This window comes from Cicer arietinum, chromosome 8, assembly GCF_000331145.2.
Source record: "Cicer arietinum cultivar CDC Frontier isolate Library 1 chromosome 8, Cicar.CDCFrontier_v2.0, whole genome shotgun sequence".
Lineage (NCBI taxonomy): Eukaryota > Viridiplantae > Streptophyta > Magnoliopsida > Fabales > Fabaceae > Cicer > Cicer arietinum.
In genome coordinates this window covers 582,030-602,447 of record NC_021167.2, presented here as the reverse complement: position 1 = coordinate 602,447, position 20,418 = coordinate 582,030, and the positions used below count along the sequence as shown (strand labels likewise).

Genomic DNA, 20,418 nt, shown 5'->3' with positions numbered 1-20,418 from the left:
AACTAACTAATAATCTAGCGGCAATTGTGAAGTAAGCAATTGAATTAATCTTTGATCCAATTCCAAATGAAAAATTATATCTTAATATGGTTGGCCCAAAAGTAATATTACTAAATCAATCGTTTTATAACTCCAAAAATAAATAAATTTGTATTTAACAAAGGCCTTCAAAAAAATTATATTTAATAAAAATGTTTTATATTTTAATATTTTTAAATCTAAAAATAATAAATATTTATCTAAAATTATTATTGTCTCAAAAAATGTTTAATTAGTTGACTTTATTGTCAATTGAAAATAAATATTATACAAAATTGATATTTATTATATTAATAATTTTTTTTCTAATGGTTTATAAAAGATAGTTTTTCACACACACAAAATTAACAAATTATTAAAATATTATTATAGATCTTAACATATCTCATATTTAAATTCGTCTTAAGTTTGATTATATCTTTAACTAACCCTAAATTTGTATGCATTATTTTTTTGGCTGATCACTAAAAATAATTATTAATGATCTTTCACTTGTAATAATAGCTCAAGGTATTTCTTTTTAGCACCAAAATTACAGATTTAGACTTGGAATAAAGACATAAAGTGGTATGTAAAGTAATTAATTTCCTTCTAGTTGTTGTATTTTCCATTTTAACTAGCTAGTTTTTCTTCTTCATGTTTAATTTGTATTGTGTAACTAATAACTGAATGGTACCAAAGTCACTTTGTGGGAACCAAATTCCTTGGAATATTAAGAGGCTTACTCTACTTGTACGAAGCATGTGAAACACATCTCATACATTGTGATATCAAGTCTCAAAATGTATTACTTGATGTCAAAAATACTGCAAAGATTGCAGATTTTTAACAAAAATCAAACCAGAACAAATACTAATTTTAAAGAGATAATAGGGTACATAACACTTGGATTTTCATATAATGCACCAATAATAGGTTACATAGCACCTGAATTGGCTTAGTGGGGGACGAAAGTAGATCTTGGTATTGGATCTTTGTATAAAAGGTTTTTCTAAAGTGTTTCGATGTTGAATTTAAGTGTGATTAGTTAAGTTTTGAATCTCAAACTCCTCAACAAAAAGTGCATTGAGTGCTATCAAACTAGTGAGTATGAAGATGGAATAGAAAATAAAGATGATAATTTGGATCTCATTTATTTTGTTTTAAAGGTGTATTGTTCTTAAAATTTTAGATTAAATTGAACTAAATTCTTATAAAATCTTTTATAAACTCTTTTTATGTTTTATATTTTTCAACACAAATATGATTTTTTTTCCGGCATAACTTAATTGATATGTGTGAATAATATTAGTGGGAGATCCGATTCTATAAATTTCTTTAGTAATTGACGTGTTTATATTGGAATATTAGATAGAGTACCATAACATGTTACATGGCCATATTTTGTTAGATTAATGTGTCCTTGAATTACTAGTTAGGAACGGATCCACCAACAGCACAATGGGGCTTTTACCCGTCCTAGGATTTTGATATTCCTCAATCCTCATATATTTTCCCCACCACTAGAATTTTTATATACACCCACGCCTTCAAATTTCTGTATCATTAACCGCTATTAGTATATCACTATTCTCTATACTTTAAATAAAAGAGGATAATGAGTTTTTGTGCAGCTTTTACTTTTTCCAATTTTATTGTTTACTTAAATATTTTTATTTAGAATTTCATCCTTTTTTTTTATCTAATCAAATTATTGATTTTTTTTTAAATATCTATTTAAACCTACATATAATATAAAGATGATATGAAGTTTTTGTGTAATGTTTTTTCCTACTAACTTTATGATTCTTTTAAAAAAAGTTATTTACAATTTTATACTTTTTATTGAATCATATAATTTATTTTTATAATAGTTGCATGAAAATTTGAACTTGAATTATTTTTATTGAGGAAAGTAGGCGTGTGTGCACTAGTACATAACAATGATTCTACTTGATTTTGCATATTCGAAAATTTATCAATAGATAGATTATAGAAGAAAAAAAAATTATTTTTAGTTTTTTATGTTTAGTTCAATTTCAGCTTAAGTCTTTTAAATTTATTTATTTATTTATTTTTATGATTTGGTCCTTTAAATTACATTCAATTTATACAATCTTTAAGATATATTAAAGTATGCATGCACTCCTTTAAGCTTAGATTTTCTCGAATTACTATGATAAAATATTAAGATATAATCGAAACGTTGCAATGAGTTGATTGTCCAAATTATTTTGCACGTGAAAAAAGTTAAAGATATTGATTATGTGAATAAATATTTATTACCTTATTTTTAAGGTTATACATGTGTTTAAATTGTTGTAAAGAAAATCAATAAATATAGACAATTTACAAGATTTGATTAATGTTTTCTGAAGAATTAATGTGAGGGATATATTGTTGTATCATTTTGTAGAATTTCTAATGTTAAAAACTTTTAGTTAAATTAATTATTGTCGAAATTAAGATAAAAAACTAACGTGCAAACATAATGTAATTTAAATGACTAAATTAAAATAAAATAAACTTAAAAAAATCTAAACAAAAATTGAAAGAACTATAGGTATATTTTTTTTTCCTAGACAATATTATTGTAATTCTTTGTTGAGTTTAATAGTTCTCTCGATTTTTTTTTGTCTTAATCATCCAATTTTCAAGAAAAATAGACTTAATAATCTAAAATTTAGTTGAAAGGTAAATAAAATCCAAGCAATAGTTATTTTGATTAGAATTCAAACTCAAATTTTTGTGAATGATTTATTTTTAACCAAAACTTATTAACTATTTAAAGTAAACTATTTGACCAGTAGTTCTCTCTACCACGTCTCCTATTATTTTATTTTATTTTTCTGTCAAAAGAAGGTATATGCATAATGGGAGAGGTTGAATATTTATTTATATGGATAGAAGTTAGGTTGCTCTACACTTTTAACAACGATGTCTCTGCTTGTTAAAAGGCCTACTATTTTGTAAGTAAGACGTAAGTCCAAAAAAAACTTTTTTTAATTAAATACAAATAAAAAGTACGGGCTAAACAAAATCCAAATATACTAAGAAATAAATTACACCCAATATATTCACCTTGCATCTAAACTCGGTACCAAACAATAACCTTGATGCCAAACAAGTACCCAATGGAAGACCTTGACACCCAAATCATGAACGTGAGTTGCACACTCAATAATGTTTTTTTCGTATGTCTATAACAGAAGAGATATACAAAAGGTAATACTTGGCCTAGTAATTCATAAGGAGGTTGATTCCAAATGTAACATTGGTGAATTGGTACTTGGTTATATACAATATTGTATCCCAAATGGTAGAGTTAGTAAAAGTGTAGCAACATTGTAGGGTAGTACATTTTTGTATTGATAAATGCTAGTTGTTGTTATTAATATATTATGGTAATAATTCGAGTTTGAATTGTAGACTTCATAATTCTCAAATATTTTTAATATCTCAAATCAATCATTAAAATTATGTCTTGAAACAATATATTATTTCGTTTGATCTTCAACTAGTTTTAGTTTTTAATTAAAGATCAATTTTGTATAGCAACTACAATAATTTTATCACATATATCAAATCAAATTCAAATTGTGAATCAAAAGATTTATTTTTTGAATTACCGAATCAAAATTTATTTTAAGGTACATAATCAATACACATAAGATTACTCTCTCATATATATAAATTACACATAAGACTATATGAATGAATGAATTGATATGGTTGTGGCCGGCCAGCATGAGCAACATCATGCTGATGGCAACCTTACATCAACGCAAAATCAAACATATTGGGTCCCACCCACCCACCCACCTACAAAGTGAAGTTGTCCAATGCACCATCATAAGAAAAGGGAACAGTGGGAATGCTTGATACTGCTGCTACTTGTTAGTTGTTACGGTAGGGTTGAAATTCAAATTGAAATTGAAATGAAAATGAAAATGAAATATCTAGTTGCAACAAACAAGCAAGGAAAAGGATTGCGTTAGTTTGTTAGAAGAATGATGATGATGATGATGATGATGGTGATAGTGATGATGGTGAATGAGTTAGTTCGTTCTGCCACGGCACGCGCATGCATCTTTGAACACAACAACAAAGAGAATATACATCATGCTATCCACTGCACGCTCTTACTTCTTTTTTCTCACACATTTTCCAACACAGTTTATTACTACCCCAATTTTCGGTTATTGTTTTATCCTTTTTCTACTTCTACTAATATCCATTACATTATATTATAATACACTCCATATCCTGCGTGACAAATTGCTGCATTAACATCATTGCATATCATCAATACGTGCTCCTTCACATGCCTAACCACATCATTTTTAAACTTTTTTTTTTTTTTTATTAAATTTTATTTACTATATACAACCATGCATTACTGTATATATGTCTCAAGATAAAATAAGTAAATTACTGTATGTCAAATTGAATTTTACTAAGCAAATCCTAATTAACAATATAATAGGAAATCTATCTTAAACACCCCGCCAAGTAAGACATGAAAGTGTTTTAGATTTTTTTTCTTTTCTTTTCTTTTCCCTTGTTATGTGCTTTTATACTAATTTACAGGCAATGCTAATGATTGTGTTTAAAGTAACATAAATAAATAAAATGAAACTTTTAAAATTCTTGATAGAGTATAGTAATACAATTATGCTTTGGATCAAATATCAAACAAGTTGTTAAAATATAGTCATAAACATAAAGTAATAAGAAAGATATGGGGCTAACTAGGGAAGGTATAATATGAATCTCAGAAATCCAACAGAGGTTATGTTCTGTTGTGTATTCTACTTTACAAAACCCTATGAGGATTTTTTTTGTTGCTTTTTTCAACTCTGAAAACACTTCCACTTTCCTAGATTTCCCCTTACATCAACGCAAAATCAAACATATTGGGTCCCACCCACCCACCCACCTACAAAGTGAAGTTGTCCAATGCACCATCATAAGAAAAGGGAACAGTGGGAATGCTTGATACTGCTGCTACTTGTTAGTTGTTACGGTAGGGTTGAAATTCAAATTGAAATTGAAATGAAAATGAAAATGAAATATCTAGTTGCAACAAACAAGCAAGGAAAAGGATTGCGTTAGTTTGTTAGAAGAATGATGATGATGATGATGATGATGGTGATAGTGATGATGGTGAATGAGTTAGTTCGTTCTGCCACGGCACGCGCATGCATCTTTGAACACAACAACAAAGAGAATATACATCATGCTATCCACTGCACGCTCTTACTTCTTTTTTCTCACACATTTTCCAACACAGTTTATTACTACCCCAATTTTCGGTTATTGTTTTATCCTTTTTCTACTTCTACTAATATCCATTACATTATATTATAATACACTCCATATCCTGCGTGACAAATTGCTGCATTAACATCATTGCATATCATCAATACGTGCTCCTTCACATGCCTAACCACATCATTTTTAAACTTTTTTTTTTTTTTTATTAAATTTTATTTACTATATACAACCATGCATTACTGTATATATGTCTCAAGATAAAATAAGTAAATTACTGTATGTCAAATTGAATTTTACTAAGCAAATCCTAATTAACAATATAATAGGAAATCTATCTTAAACACCCCGCCAAGTAAGACATGAAAGTGTTTTAGATTTTTTTTCTTTTCTTTTCTTTTCCCTTGTTATGTGCTTTTATACTAATTTACAGGCAATGCTAATGATTGTGTTTAAAGTAACATAAATAAATAAAATGAAACTTTTAAAATTCTTGATAGAGTATAGTAATACAATTATGCTTTGGATCAAATATCAAACAAGTTGTTAAAATATAGTCATAAACATAAAGTAATAAGAAAGATATGGGGCTAACTAGGGAAGGTATAATATGAATCTCAGAAATCCAACAGAGGTTATGTTCTGTTGTGTATTCTACTTTACAAAACCCTATGAGGATTTTTTTTGTTGCTTTTTTCAACTCTGAAAACACTTCCACTTTCCTAGATTTCCCGGTTATCAATAATTGTCCCCTTTGATTTCTCCACCTTATATTCTCCTCCTACATTCTCATTCTTCTCATATCCATCCATAACACTTTCTATTCTCTCTTCTTTCACACTCTCTTTTCCAACTCCACTTTCTCTTCTTTCTTCTCAAAGTGAATAAGATGGGTGAAATAGCTTACTCAAATGGAATTACCAATGGTAATGGCAATGGCAATGGAAATGACAAAAGCCATTCACCTAATGGTTATAGGAAGAGTTGTTGGTATGAAGAAGAGATTGAAGAGAATCTTAGATGGTGCTTTGCTCTCAATAGGTATATAACATACTAGTAGTAATACACTGTTTATTTATCTTAGTACACTCAACTTATGCAGACATGAATGAGAAACTATAAAATAAAATAAAAATAAAATAAAATAACCAAGTTATAGTTTAGCACTTTAGCTTGAGTAAACTGTCAATAGTAGCTAAGGTTTGGTACATTTATATTATAGTGCTAATAATGTGATCAAAGACACTGTTATATGATATCTTCCTTTTAGAACTCTTTATATATGTTGTTTCTTTTTCTTTAATGGCTATTTTAGAATGTTCATGAAAAGATAATAGAATCCATGGAACAAGAAGGTGGTTTGAGTGAGACAATTAAAGTAAAGCAATGTAAAAGTTAAATGCTCTTTTTGCCTTTGGCTATGAAAAAGGCAGACAATACACAACTAAAATGAAACATTAATATTTGGCTTTTTCAATACAAAGTTTAGCACTATCATATGTATGTTTTTTAAATGTTTTATAATGATTCTACCTTTTTCTTCTTTGTTTTGGTGGGGCTGCAGCATCTTGCATACAGGAGCTAGTCAGTATCAAGACATTGCATTGTTGGACACAAAGCCCTTTGGCAAGGTTCTTTCAGATACAAACACCAGAAAGTTACCTTTACTGATAAGAAAACTATAACTAATTTACCAATTACTTATCTACTATATTATGTAACTTTGTAGGCATTAGTACTTGATGGGAAGCTTCAGAGTGCAGAGACAGACGAATTTATCTACCATGAATGTCTTGTTCATCCAGCTCTTCTTCACCATCCTTTGTACTTTCTCTAATCTTAATTTAATAATAATTAAAGATTTATGAAAATAGCACACGAACAAATTTTTCATTATATTTTCTTCATTAACTTTCTAGGCCAAAAAATGTTTTCATTATGGGAGGAGGAGAAGGGTCTACTGCTAGGGAACTGCTCAGGCACAAGACCATAGACAAAGTTGTGATGTGTGACATTGATGAGGTAAAGTCTACAATATAAACGTTGGATGGGTTGGTTTGTATTTGGTTAAAAATTAATGTGTTAATGTTTGATGAAGCAGGAGGTGGTGGAGTTTTGCAAATCATACCTAGTTGTAAACAAGGAAGCATTCCATGATTCGAGACTTGAAGTCGTCATCAATGATGCCAGGTCTACTTTTGCTACAAAGATTACTATGATATTGTAGCCATTTGAATATGATCAGCTCTAAAATTTATTAATGTGATGATTCAGGGCTGAACTAGAAGGCAAAGAAGAAAGCTATGATATAATAATTGGTGATTTGGCTGATCCAATAGAAGGAGGTCCTTGTTATAAACTTTACACCAAATCCTTCTATGAACTCACTCTCAAGCCAAAACTGAAGAAAGGTGGAATATTTGTGACACAGGTAAGTGGTGGAGGATTTATGGGAATGTGTGTACTAAAAACAACTTGCTAAGGGAAACGTAATTCAAAATGTGATATTGTTCTTATGTAGGCAGGACCTGCTGGAATATTCAGCCACACAGAAGTTTTCTCATGTATTTATAATACCTTGAGACAAGTTTTCAAGTGTAAGTATCTGTCTAGAGCAACAATAATGCTACTTAAAGTTCCAAATAAGTCAAATTAAATTAACATGCTTTCTTCACTTTTGCAGATGTTGTGCCTTATTCAGCTCATATCCCATCTTATGCTGATATTTGGGGATGGGTCATGGTAATATATAAATTATTGATAATTAAATTTCAAATTTTTGTTAATTAATCATAATTATGGAGTTAGTACTAAAATCCAAGTACTCTTTGTTTTTTTTTCCATGGTCTGTACCAGGCTTCAGATTCTCCATTGGATCTTAGTGCTGAAGAACTAGACATTAGAATGAAACAGAGGATTATGGAAGAGAATAGATATCTTGATGGGAAAACATTTATGTCATCCTCAACTTTGAGCAAAGCTGTTCGTACTTCGTAAGTGAAAGGCTAAAACTATAATCTTTTAGTTGTTTTCCTCAAAATTTCTTGACTATTTTTCACAGATTTTCAATGACACTATTTGCAGGCTAAACAATGAAACTCATGTATACACAGAGGGAGCAGCTAGGTTCATATATGGTCATGGCAAGAATGCATAACTAAGCTTCAAATCAAAACAAAAAGTAAAGCAAAAAGACACACAATGCAAGTTAAAAAAGCTTTCAAGATATTTATTTCATTATTATATGTATTTCCTTCTTGCTCTTTTCTTTCTTTCTTTTTTTCCTTTTCACCCTTTGGCTTGTACTTCACCACTCAAAAAAAGGCATGTAAGTTGTACCAATGAACAGCCAACTGTTCCTATCTTGTGCTTCTATTTGGATATGCTCCCTATCTATACCACTAGTTTAATATATTTAATTTAAGAAAAAAAGGTGGAAAGGACTAGCAAGTAGTATTTTTTTTTTCAGCTCTCTTTATCTTGTGTAAGTGATTTTGTTCTGTTTATTATGGTACATTAGTATGCACTTATTCGACCAATATTGAACTTGCAACATTGATCCTAAACTACATATGCCATCACAATTTTACATCTATAATCTACAATGTAATACAAGTGTGTTGGATATAAGACTCTAGTTTATTGATAAGCATACGGGACACAAAAACTCCGCGGTCAAATCTAGCGTGTTTTTTTGCGTTTTTTGTATCTATACTCTTTTGAACTAGGGTTTTGTTCTAACAAAATGTTACTAATAAGGCTAAAGCAACATAATATTCATTCAAAAAACCAAAATATGTTTGACAAAAGTAATAATCATAAAATTAAATACAGGGAAAGGGTTTAGCATTTCCACATACATGAATGTGATCATTAGTACATGCATCATATACCCAATTAAGCAAACATCAGCATTAAGGTAAGCCCTTACTACACATCATAAGGTTGCTTACCAGTGAACTTGACCTCAATTGGGTTAACATTCTTCCCAATAGACCTGAAATTCTGACCAACCCCTTCACGACCAGGATTAACCTTCTCTGGATAAACACCATCTTTAGGATGCAAATATTGAACTTCCCCATTAGGGAAAACCCTGTAAAACTGATACTTAATCTTGTACTTTGACCTTAATCTAGTTCCTAAAGCCAAACATTGTTCTTTCCTTGCCAATTTGAGAAGGTTAGGACCCTCTCTCATTATAGCTGCACCACCAGTTGGCATCTCAAAGATCTGTTCTTTAGGTGAATCCCATGTGATTACGTAGAATTCTTCAACTTGGGCCTTACGCAATAACCCACCAGTGCTTCCACCAAAAATTGGAGAAGGTGTGTTTGGGTCTAACTCAGGTGGGGTGAATCCAACTGGTGCTGGTGCTGGTGCTGGTGCTTTTTCTGTTTTAACTGGTGTTTCAGTTTTATCATCTGCTGATGCTGCTGTTCTTATTGTTGTTCTTGGTGAAGCTGTTGTGAATTTGATTGGTTTGAGTGTTATGAAGGATAAAGTTGATGGTTGTTTCCATGGTTTGGGAGTGGAGAGAGGTGGAGTGAAGAGAGAGGCTTGAGTTGCCATGGCCATGGAAATGGAAACAGATATTGAATTGAGTGAGTGAGGTTTGTTTGTGAGAGATCAATAATGAATATTGTGAAATAATATTAGTACTTAAAGTTTGTGAGGATTTTTTTTTAGCATATTTGGGTGTGTGGTGTGTGAGAATTTATATGTGGATAACGTGATATGGTTTTGACCAATTAGATTTTCTGATTTTGATATGCTGTCTTACCCAAACAAATTTCCCATATCTTTCTCATCTTGCTTTGTAGTTTTCTGTAGTTGTTAACGGTAGAAAAATGAGGACTGATTTATTAGTTAAAACGAAATGTTAACGTTACCTTCAAAATATATGTTAGTGTATTAAATATATGAAATTTGTATTGAAAATTGTGTAGTTTTTTTCAAAAACATTTTATTTTTTTAAAGGCATAATTATTATTTATGAAATTATTAAAATCTAAAAAAAAATAATACTTTTATATAATATACCTCAAGATTTGTTTTTAGTAAAAGACAATTCAATAGATTCAGAAATATAGATATTATTTATAAATGATTCGTAATATTAATTCTCAAATAATGTAATATTTCACTATGTACAAGAACATTAATCTTATAGTTGAGGTTTAAAAATTGTATAGTTTGAACTTTATTTGATATTTCAATGTTACGAATTTAGTCGTATTTTTGAATTAGTGTTTACTTTAATTTTTATTTTATTTTTATCTTAAAAAATATATAAATTTCATCATAATTAATGTAATTGTAAAGTCTAGTTCAAACTTAAAATAAAAAATAAAATATTTAATTTAATAATATCAATATTTATCATTTGGATTAGATTTAATTTTTTTTTTAACTTTTGTCAATGAATTTTAGTTTAGATAATAAAGTATGTGAATTTTGTTGCTGTAACGGAATACCGACGAAAGCAAGAAAGCGTTCTTCTCCTAATTTTGTGAATTGAATTTTCATTTATCCCGATCAGACATGACTACATTATTACATGTTGCGCCTCATATATCGCAATTTGATTCAATATTCGACCTCCTACTCCAAGTGTGCTAGCATTGAAGGTGTGCACGAGGTGTTTGAAGAAACGACAATTAAAGGACTTTTTTTTTTCCTTTTTTTTTGGATAATGTTGGTAATCAGCCGTATTAATATTGTTAATCTTTTGTTGAAGAAGAGATCTATCCGTTTCACGATTTTTTTTATTACTTTATTCTCTAATTGATTCACCTAATCATTAAATCAACTTTATATTTTCAAGAATATGGTGGTAAAAATTGATTTTGAGTAAAAGTAAATTAAATGTAAATTCTGTATATGTTCACCTTGTATATGTTCACCTGATAATAAATTCAATGATAATTCAAAACTAAATCAATTTTAGTGACAAAAACTACAAATTCTAACTTCAAATTAATATCAATTTTAGATACAAAATCAATCATATTCGATAATAATCAAATATATCAAAATTAATTCTAAATTTTTAAAGAAATATTCGCAACACACTCTATAACACACATTTTTAACAAATTTTATTTGATTGATTATAAATCACATATATCATATCAAATTATGTGGGTTCCATATGAATTTTGTGAGACTCTTATAAATTTAACCGATCAAATACAATATATTGAAAAGTACGTATTAGATAATATATTATTAGATTATTCAAATATCTAAGATCAACTTTACATATTCAAAAGTGAAACCAAACATAAGTGTAGATCTATATATTATTTAATTAAAATAAAGATATTGTGTATTGAATCAATATAAATCAAATTACCGTTTTATTAATAAATACGAAAAGGGTCATATACTATAAATTCAAAAGAGTACTGTTGCCCGTCAATATTATTGATAAATTTTTTTTTTAAAATTGGGTTATTAAAATAAAAAAAATTCTAAATTACCTATCTTTTAGGACGATGATGAAGAAAGAGATGGACATAAAAGGGTTTGATACAGCTATAAGAACTGTAACTTGAGTCAAAAAAAAAAAAAATGGCAACTAATGCTGCCACCAAACCACATTAAATTTGAAAGCAACATGGTTTTGGCGTGTCAATATTCTTCCTTGCAAGGCAAATTATCTCTGAATTAATGCTTCTATAATTTGTTTTGTTTTAGCCCATACGAGAGAATATGCTCCCTCACGTTGGAATCACTGAGGCATCTCTTGCCTTCAACTTCTTTAAGTTTTACAATCAAATATTCATCCGTTTTGCTTTAGCTTAAAATTAATTTTTCTACAAATTTTTTTTATTAGAAATATATTTATAGATTTTAATATTTTATAAAGTTATTAAAAATTTTATAACTATTTTTAACCTTATCTTCTTCTCCACTTATTCTAACTTTTAATTGTATCTCGTTGATTTCTATTTAACCTCACTTCACAATAAGATTCTCAAGAATATAATATAATAGAAATAAAATAAAAATAAAAATTAATCTCCACTAACATGCACAAAATTTTGATTTAATTTAAAAAGTGATGTTATATTTGAATGAATGAATGATAACTAAAACTAAAAGGTTGCCGTGTTGGATCGATCAGAAAACAAACCCGACCCAACTCCCGATCTTTACGCAAAGCTCTGTTTCATCTTCTTAGATCTGCATATTGCAATTTCCATTCCCAATTCAACCAACCAACGATTTTCATTTTCATTTTCATTTTAAATTTTCTCCTTTTTCTTTGCCTGCTTTTGGATCCAACCTAAAATCTGTTTACTCATATGCTTTTTTCTCAAACACTTTTTTTAACCGGAATTCGCATAGCATAACAAGAGAGTAGTAGATAAAGGGTGTTATTTCATACCCAACACTCAAAATTTAATCTTTAGCATGTGAGCAACAATGGGTTCTGGAAATATATCACCATCTTCTTCTAACCACATTGACATGTCCATATCAGGTTACTCTTTTTTATTTCACTTCTTACAATATTTTCATTCTCAATTTTATTGATTTTCTTCCCTTCTATTCAGTGATTTAGCATTCACTTCTATATTATTGTTGTTATTATTATTAATTAGGTTTGGTTTATTTTAGTTGTTCCTTTTGTTGTGTGTGGAATTTCATTGGTTTTTGGATCTCTGAAATTCATTGTTTTATGTTTTATACATAGCTAATAGCTTTGGTTGTGACTTGGTTTGATTTTGTTGATCATGTGTTGTGAAACTTGAAAGAGGGTTTTTCATTTCAGTATTGTTTTTCTTCACAGTTAATGGAAAGTGCTCACTTTCTAGTTTAACGTTAATTTGAAGTGTTGCATTCCTTGAAAGTGTTACATGATAGCTATTGGCCTGAAGATAAAGCATAGAGTTTGCTAGTCATTCTGGAAGTTTTGAATCTATTTGCAAACTTGGTTTGCCATTATGTTTGAAAATTCTTCAAAAAGTATAGATATGTTGATTGATATGATATGTCTCTTTTTTTGTAGGGCTTCATGAAAAGCACCGAATGGAGCTAGAAAATTTGACTCTAACCACACAACCTTTCAAAACATTGAAATATTCCACATTGGCTGTTATTCAATACATAAAGAAAACAACATTGTATTTATTGGCGAAAGGGGGGTGGCTTATGCTTTTCAGTGTTGTGGTAGGGACTCTTGGCGTAGTGCTGATGACCCTTGGTTGCCTACATGAGAAGGTAATTTTATGGATTCAGTCGGTAACTTAAGGAAATTAGTTCTGTACTAAAAAACGTTCCATTGGAAACAAGTTAGTTCTATTTCTGTTTACTAGCTAAGGATATTATACACAATATACTACCTCGGTAATCTAATTTAAGACATTCAAGCCTTCTTAAATGTGCAGAATGCAGTAATAGTAGAAAACTTGTAACTAGCCTAAGTGTTCATAGTGGTATTTGATATTACTGTGGAAAGATTAAACTTAACGATAATGATATTTCTTATGACTATCCTGGATAGTTTTTTTAAAACTTCTAACTTAATACACATATTTAAGTAGACCTTCTTTTTATGCAGAGAGTTTTGTTCATTTTGTTTAGATACTGACTTGGAGTCTATAAATGCTTGTTCTTTTTGCAGCATCTTGAGGAGTTTCTTGAATATTTCCGATTTGGACTGTGGTGGGTTGCCCTTGGGGTTGCATCTTCAATTGGTCTTGGTAAGTACAATACTTGTGCGCCAAAATAACTTATCTCCAAAGCCAGGCAATGGTTGGTTAATATTTAGTAATACGGACGATCGCATAAAATAGCGGTTTGTTCAAATTCTGCTACACAATAGTGCTATTATTCCGCTTTGATAATATTTTGTACTAAATAGCATATCACAAAACAATAGGGATTTGTTTAATTTTGCTATGCTACAGCCGCTATTTAACGATATTGTTTTACACTTGTAATTGTCAAGACATACCAATTGTTATGCCATCATATGCCTTGTAGTCCTGGTCATTGAGTTCGCATTTTCCCTCTTTTATACATGTGTATGTATGTAGATAAATGGCTCTCTTATCCTTTTATTTGGTTCAGGATCTGGTTTGCACACATTTGTCCTATATTTGGGTCCCCACGTAGCACTGTTTACAATAAAAGCAATGCAATGTGGTCGAGTTGATTTGAAAAGTGCTCCATACGATACAATACAGTTAAAAAGAGGTCCTTCATGGCTCGATAAAGATTGTTCTGAGTTTGGTCCGTCATTATTCGAGTCAGAATATGGTTCACAAGTTCCACTTAGCAGCATTTTGCCTCAAGTTCAGATGGAGGCTGTTCTATGGGGTTTGGGAACGGCTATAGGGGAGCTTCCTCCTTACTTTATCTCCAGGGCAGGTATATCATTACTAGTTTATCACATGCTATTTTCTTAGTCATCCTACATAACAAGGTCATTATTAACTTGTCATGATAATTTGATTTTGGTACCACATTATTACTCAGAAGAAAAAAAAGCTCGCCATTGGAATATTTTATTATTACTATTTTTCACTTTTGTCCTGTATTTTTACTTGCTTCTTTACTATGATGGTGCAAAGCTCTTAACTTCTGTTATTTATTAATAAAGGGGTGTTAGGAATAGCTTATTTGCTTTTATAACATAAATACTTAAAGCAGTGTTTGGATACACTTATAAGAATAGTTTATGACATGTCATAAGACGTTTTCACTTTCAGCTTATTTCACTAAATTTTGTAGAATAATTTATGAATAACATCTTAATTTGCTCTTTGTAATAGCTTATTGAAAAAGCACTAATTAAGTTCTTCACCCAAACACGCCCTGCATCCTCTACAGGCTTAGTTAAGTTTGGATCCACTAGCAAATGATGAAGTAAATTAGGTAACATGTGAATAACTAGTAGTGCATAAAACAAAGTAAAGAGTTCGGCCATGTCTGCAGTTAGAGAGAGGAAAATACTATGAATTTGACATCATGTTTTCATGTTATTGTATGTGAGAGTAATCATACTTATACCTTTGTCTACTTTATGTCATATTGGCTGGCCATTGGATTGATCTCATATTCAAAATTGATCTGATCTTTTCGACATGCCCTATGATTTTATCTCAATATATCATGTTTTCCTACCATCTCTTCACCATGATCACATTTTTGGGATTTGATAAATTATTTGGGATAATGCTTTCTATATTACCTTTAAAGCTGTTTTTAGAGGGTGGAAATAAGGGAAACAACAGAAGGGAAACAACATGTTTGGGTTTTGTTAGAATAAGCTTTTTAATTTCAAAACCAAAAATAGCCTTCTTTTTCTAAGGGAATGATTTCAAGCTTAATTAATTTCCTCTAATTAGGTTGTTTAGGATTTGGTTTGTTCATGATTCTAATTCAAATCAAATCAAATCATTTGTGTAGCACGCTTGTCTGGGAGCAGAATGGATGGCATGGAAGAGTTAGATAGTGAAGATAAAGGAGTCTTGAATCAAATCAAGTGCTGGTTTTTTTCACACACACAGCATTTGAATTTCTTTACCATTCTTGTGCTTGCTTCGGTTAGTATCCACTTCATGCTTCATTCCAGTATGACCTCTTCTTCTTTGTCAAACAGTTTATATGCAAATGAAAATTTGGCATAATTGTATTTTAGTCTCTTTACTATAGCTAATGGAGATTTTGCTCCCCCAATAATATTTTGAGTGAATTTAGTCCCTCAACTTTTTGATTGATACTATGAAGTCCCTCCATCAATTTCCAATCAATCTGAACTCCCAAATTTCTCGTTCTATTCAAAATTTATCAAATTGAATTGATTATATTGTTGTAAACCATCTTCTGCTCAAAACTCACCAAACAAAATATTAAATATCACTTAAAATTAAAATAATTTCAATTTTCTCCTCTCCTCAAACCCCAATGTCACGTCTTAAAAAAACTTTTAAATTCTGTAAAAATTTCACTTAGCTCATAACTTCTGTACTTTACAAATTATTTTGCATATCAAATTGATCACAACCCCCAAATATTTTTTATAGTCAATAAGAATTTGAGGTTTACGTGAAATAAATCATAGGCAAAATAAATATTCCAATTATGATTTACGCCTGTTCTCTCTCATTATAAAAAATATGGGATTAAGAACATAAATTGTGGTTAGCAATTCTCTTGTGCGAGGTTTACCGTTCTCTAAAATAATGCCTCCATCAATATGTAAACTGCTATTAACTGAATATATAAATTTCAGGTGCCGAATCCTCTATTTGACCTTGCTGGCATCATGTGTGGACAATTTGGAATTCCGTTTTGGAATTTTTTCCTTGCAACCTTGATTGGAAAGGCAATTATTAAAACTCACATACAGGTCTGTATAGATTGATTTCTCTTGTCCCTTACCTCCTAATTTATAATTTTATCCTTTTCTACGCATTTCATTTGCTTTGCAACTACTCCAAATTTGAACTTATAGCTTGCTGGCACTTGTAACTTTGGAGGACAAAAATGAGTGTTTACTTCTCATTACTCAGTAGAACAAGAAATTTCCTCAGGCACACAGCTAGTAGTCTATATGTAAAATAGTTTGATTGACCATGTATGTTATATTCTTTTTGCAGACGGTATTTATCATCTCAGTTTGCAACAATCAACTTCTCGACTGGATAGAGAATGAATTTATCTGGGTTCTCAGCCATATACCTGGTTTTGCATCTGTCTTGCCTAAAGTGATTGCTAATCTTCATGCAATGAAAGATAAGTATCTGAAAGCACCTCATCCAGTTTCCTCAAATACTCAGGTACCAATTAACTGCAGTGTAGCGTGTTTTTTCAGTATTTGAATGTTAAATTGCTTAGTACTGCTGTAAAATTGGCGACGTCGTTGGCTTGTAGGCGTGTTGGACGGTAAAAAATCAATACGAGAATAAAATAAGTCTAACAAAAATGAGAATGTTGTGTTGGATGTGTGAAAATACTAGATGAGATAGGATTAAGAATTACAACATTAAAGAAAGAGTTGGGGTAGCACCTATCGTTGAAAAGATTGTGGAAACTCGACTTAGGTGATTTGGACATGTGAATAACAGACCTGTAGATTATATAGTTAAGAGAGTAGATCAGTTGGAGGGTAGTCAAATTGCTAGAGATAGATGAAAACCAAGAAAAACTATAAAAAAACTATTAAGAAAGACTAAAGATTAATGAGTTGGATAAAGATATGATATATGCCATAAATCCATGTAGCCAACCCTACTCAGTGGGATAAGATTGTTATTGTAATTACTCAGTACTGATCATTGAATAATAGCCTCAGAGTCTTGTTGATTTTTAGATATATATCTAATTTTGCCTCTTTTTTCTGAAAATTTATTTCATATGTCATCTTCAGGGGAAAAAGTGGGATTTCTCATTTACTTCAATCTGGAATACTGTGGTGTGGCTCATGCTCATGAACTTCTTTGTAAAGATAGTGAATGCAACTGCTCAGAGGCATCTGAAGAAACAACAAGAAAGCGAGCTAGCCGCATTAACCAAAAAGTCAGATTCAGACACTCAATGAAATTTGGATGTTCTGCATCTGTCTGTGGCCTTATTGTTTTCGTGGTTCGTCCTACAAGGTCAAAGTTGAAACTCACATTGAAGAAAGCCACCATGGAAGTTAAGTTACTTCAAAAGCTCTTCCCTAGAGTATACTAATGAATATACACAGTAGGTAACAAAAGTTGCCACTTTTATTTGAACGGAGTAACTTTGGGGCTGCCATTGTTTGGACATAGATTTATAGATTTTAATTAACCACATTTTAGCCACTGTTACATTGGAATCATGGGATTCCTACTATTCTTTTGCATTGCCAAGACAAATTATTATTTCTACTACAGATTGTATTACTCACTAATTTAATGACGTCGATAACTATCGTTATTCTGATGTTAGTTCTGCCTTTGGGATTGTAGACTGTGATTCCAACTTTTACCATTCAGATTTGGTGTATATGTTTGATTCACTTTTGTGACTAGCAAAAGTGATTTCAGAAACATTAGTTTCCACATGTTTGGATGTATTAGAGTATAATTGTTGTTGTCTCCAAAATAAATTTGAACTTGAGATTTAGTATACTTTTGGTTTGATGGTTGCACAAACTTTCTTAAAAGATTAATTTTTATTCATTTGTTAGTGTAAATCTTTTTACATTATCAATCAATCATAAATCATCTTTTATATGATTTATAAGATAGATATTGTGATTATTTGGTAATATAAAGATAAGACAAATTGACACTGTAAAATATATATACGGTAAGGGGTCAATTAAATCATTTTTTATTGTTTTTTATTTTACTCTCTTTCAAATAGTCGCTCATTAATTTTTACATATGATTTATAATTATAACATTTGATAATGTTAATACATATTTTTATCTTGAAGTCATTTAACATAATCGGATTTATTAAATAGAGTCCACTTTACCACGTCATTTTAAAACAATTCGTTTATTTTTTGAACTCAATTCATTAAATAAATTCTACAACTTTAATTTATATATTAATATTTTATTTAGATTTAATTTTATTATAACTTAAAATATTAATTTAAATATTTCAAAAGTTAAAAGTCATAAATTAATTAAAAAAGGTAACAATCATAAAAGTATTATTATTAATAAATTAAAAAGAAACTAACGGTCATAAAGTAATAAAAAATATAATGGTCATAAATTTATTAAATTAATAAAAAAGTAACAGTTATAAATTTATTATTATTAAATTATAAATTCGTCAAAAACCTAATTTTAATTAACTCTACAGTGGCGGACAACAATTGGAATGCTCTAAAGGTATTAGTTCCCATTTGTTATTTGTTATTTTTTATTTGTGATTAAAATTGTGAACAAGTTAAGTTATTTGTGAAGTATCCAAGCTTGTCGACTAATCAAATATTTTAAGAAGATTTTAAGAATATTTTAAATTTGGATTGAAATATTTATGTTATTTATATTATTCATGTTAATCATGATTGTTGATGTTGTTGCATGGGTGGGATGTGAGCTTAGTGATGAGTTATGGTTCTTTGAGAGTCCACCTTTGAGGATTAGACAGTTGTTTACTTGCAATTGTTTTGAAAATAAAATTTCTCCTCATGTTTAGTTTATTTAAAGCTTTTAAGATGTTTATATCATTGATGTATATATATTAAATCTTTAAAATCAAAATTTAAACATTTTTAATAGAAAATCACTAATATCTATGATTAGACAGAGAGTTGATTGTAAATTTTTATTAAAATAATAATATTCAACTACTCTTAATATTACTTGTTGATTTTTTTCAAAACGTAAACTAGAAAATAATGTTTTTTCTGAGTTTAAAATAAGGGCTTAAATTGCTTTATAATATTGGGCCGACCTTGTTAGTGTCATGTGAGTAACTACCATGTCTATGCTATTTTGATATAGTTTTTTTTGTTGAATAAGGGGTCAAACCCAATAAAAAATAAACAAAAAACCCTTAGAAAATGCAACTAAACTTCCATCCATCAACACCGCGATAGAGGAGAAATCATGAATTGTATTAAAAATAAAATCGATTTGAAAGGAAAAAAGATTGAATTTAATAAAAGTATCCATTACTTAATTGATTTTACAGTGATTATTAGATAGTTTAAAATAATTCAACTGTGCAAACATATCTTTTATATGAGTTACAAGACTCTGTTATAAATGTATATGAAAATAATTATTCAAAATTAACGAGACTGCTACTTGAAAATCTGATCAAATACTAATATTTCTGAAACATCTAAAAAAATCAGCTTCAAACTATTATATATCGCCCATATTTTTTATTGATATAATGCAACCCCTAAAAGATAAGAGTAGTCAAAAATAAATACCTCCGATGTGATGTTGGATCTTCATAAATTGAATTTTGAAATGCATTATCTCCATTTATCTTTAAGATAAACAATTATACATAATTGAAATTAACATGATTTCATTAATCAACTTGTTTCATTTTTATAAAAAAAATATTAATCAAACTGTTTCTATATACATTAACTTTAGAAATATATAGCGTGAACATTTTGACAACGTTTTGTTAAAAAACACTTTCTTTTTTTATGAT

At 29.6% G+C, this 20,418-nt stretch overlaps 3 protein-coding genes across 4 annotated transcripts; 2 read left to right on the top strand and 1 right to left on the bottom strand.

Moving 5' to 3' along the window:
* Positions 1-6,016: 6,016 nt before the first annotated feature.
* Positions 6,017-8,831, top strand: LOC101508614 (thermospermine synthase ACAULIS5-like). Its single transcript, XM_004511297.4, has 10 exons — positions 6,017-6,333; positions 6,857-6,923; positions 7,022-7,116; positions 7,212-7,314; positions 7,394-7,482; positions 7,567-7,723; positions 7,814-7,889; positions 7,976-8,034; positions 8,149-8,285; positions 8,377-8,831. Exons 1-10 carry the CDS (start codon positions 6,182-6,184, stop codon positions 8,447-8,449), a joined length of 1,008 nt encoding a protein of 335 aa, XP_004511354.1. The 5' UTR covers positions 6,017-6,181; the 3' UTR covers positions 8,450-8,831.
* A 222-nt stretch (positions 8,832-9,053) lies between these two features.
* On the bottom strand, positions 9,054-9,979 carry LOC101508930 (photosystem I reaction center subunit II, chloroplastic-like). The gene has a single exon (XM_004511298.4). It carries the CDS (start codon positions 9,868-9,870, stop codon positions 9,223-9,225), a length of 648 nt encoding a protein of 215 aa, XP_004511355.1. The 5' UTR covers positions 9,871-9,979; the 3' UTR covers positions 9,054-9,222.
* A 2,029-nt stretch (positions 9,980-12,008) lies between these two features.
* On the top strand, positions 12,009-18,227 carry LOC101508295 (vacuole membrane protein KMS1). 2 transcript variants are annotated; one of them, XM_027337556.2, is made up of 9 exons: positions 12,009-12,784; positions 13,313-13,524; positions 13,928-14,006; positions 14,377-14,676; positions 15,718-15,854; positions 16,544-16,660; positions 16,911-17,090; position 17,419; positions 17,681-18,227. In XM_027337556.2, the coding sequence occupies exons 1-9, from the start codon at positions 12,727-12,729 to the stop codon at positions 17,986-17,988; spliced, it is 1,392 nt and encodes a 463-aa protein (XP_027193357.1). In that variant the 5' UTR covers positions 12,009-12,726; the 3' UTR covers positions 17,989-18,227. The 2 variants fall into 2 exon arrangements, with proteins under 2 accessions (XP_027193357.1, XP_012574372.1); XM_012718918.3 differs by lacking the exon at position 17,419 and having other exon boundaries at positions 12,252-12,784.
* Positions 18,228-20,418: the final 2,191 nt, after the last annotated feature.

What these genes read in the sequence shown, in the direction of transcription:
- LOC101508614 (XM_004511297.4), top strand. Translation starts at nt 6,182, where the DNA reads ATGGGTGAAATAGCTTACTCAAATGGAATTACCAATGGTAATGGCAAT. An exon ending in TGGTGCTTTGCTCTCAATAG is followed by an intron (nt 6,334 to 6,856) that starts GTATATAACATA and finishes GTGGGGCTGCAG; the next exon opens with CATCTTGCATACAGGAGCTA. An exon ending in CTTGAGACAAGTTTTCAAGT is followed by an intron (nt 7,890 to 7,975) that starts GTAAGTATCTGT and finishes TCACTTTTGCAG; the next exon opens with ATGTTGTGCCTTATTCAGCT.
- LOC101508930 (XM_004511298.4), bottom strand. Translation starts at nt 9,870, where the DNA reads ATGGCCATGGCAACTCAAGCCTCTCTCTTCACTCCACCTCTCTCCACT.
- LOC101508295 (XM_027337556.2), top strand. Translation starts at nt 12,727, where the DNA reads ATGGGTTCTGGAAATATATCACCATCTTCTTCTAACCACATTGACATG. An exon ending in CATTGACATGTCCATATCAG is followed by an intron (nt 12,785 to 13,312) that starts GTTACTCTTTTT and finishes CTTTTTTTGTAG; the next exon opens with GGCTTCATGAAAAGCACCGA. An exon ending in TTATTAAAACTCACATACAG is followed by an intron (nt 16,661 to 16,910) that starts GTCTGTATAGAT and finishes TTCTTTTTGCAG; the next exon opens with ACGGTATTTATCATCTCAGT.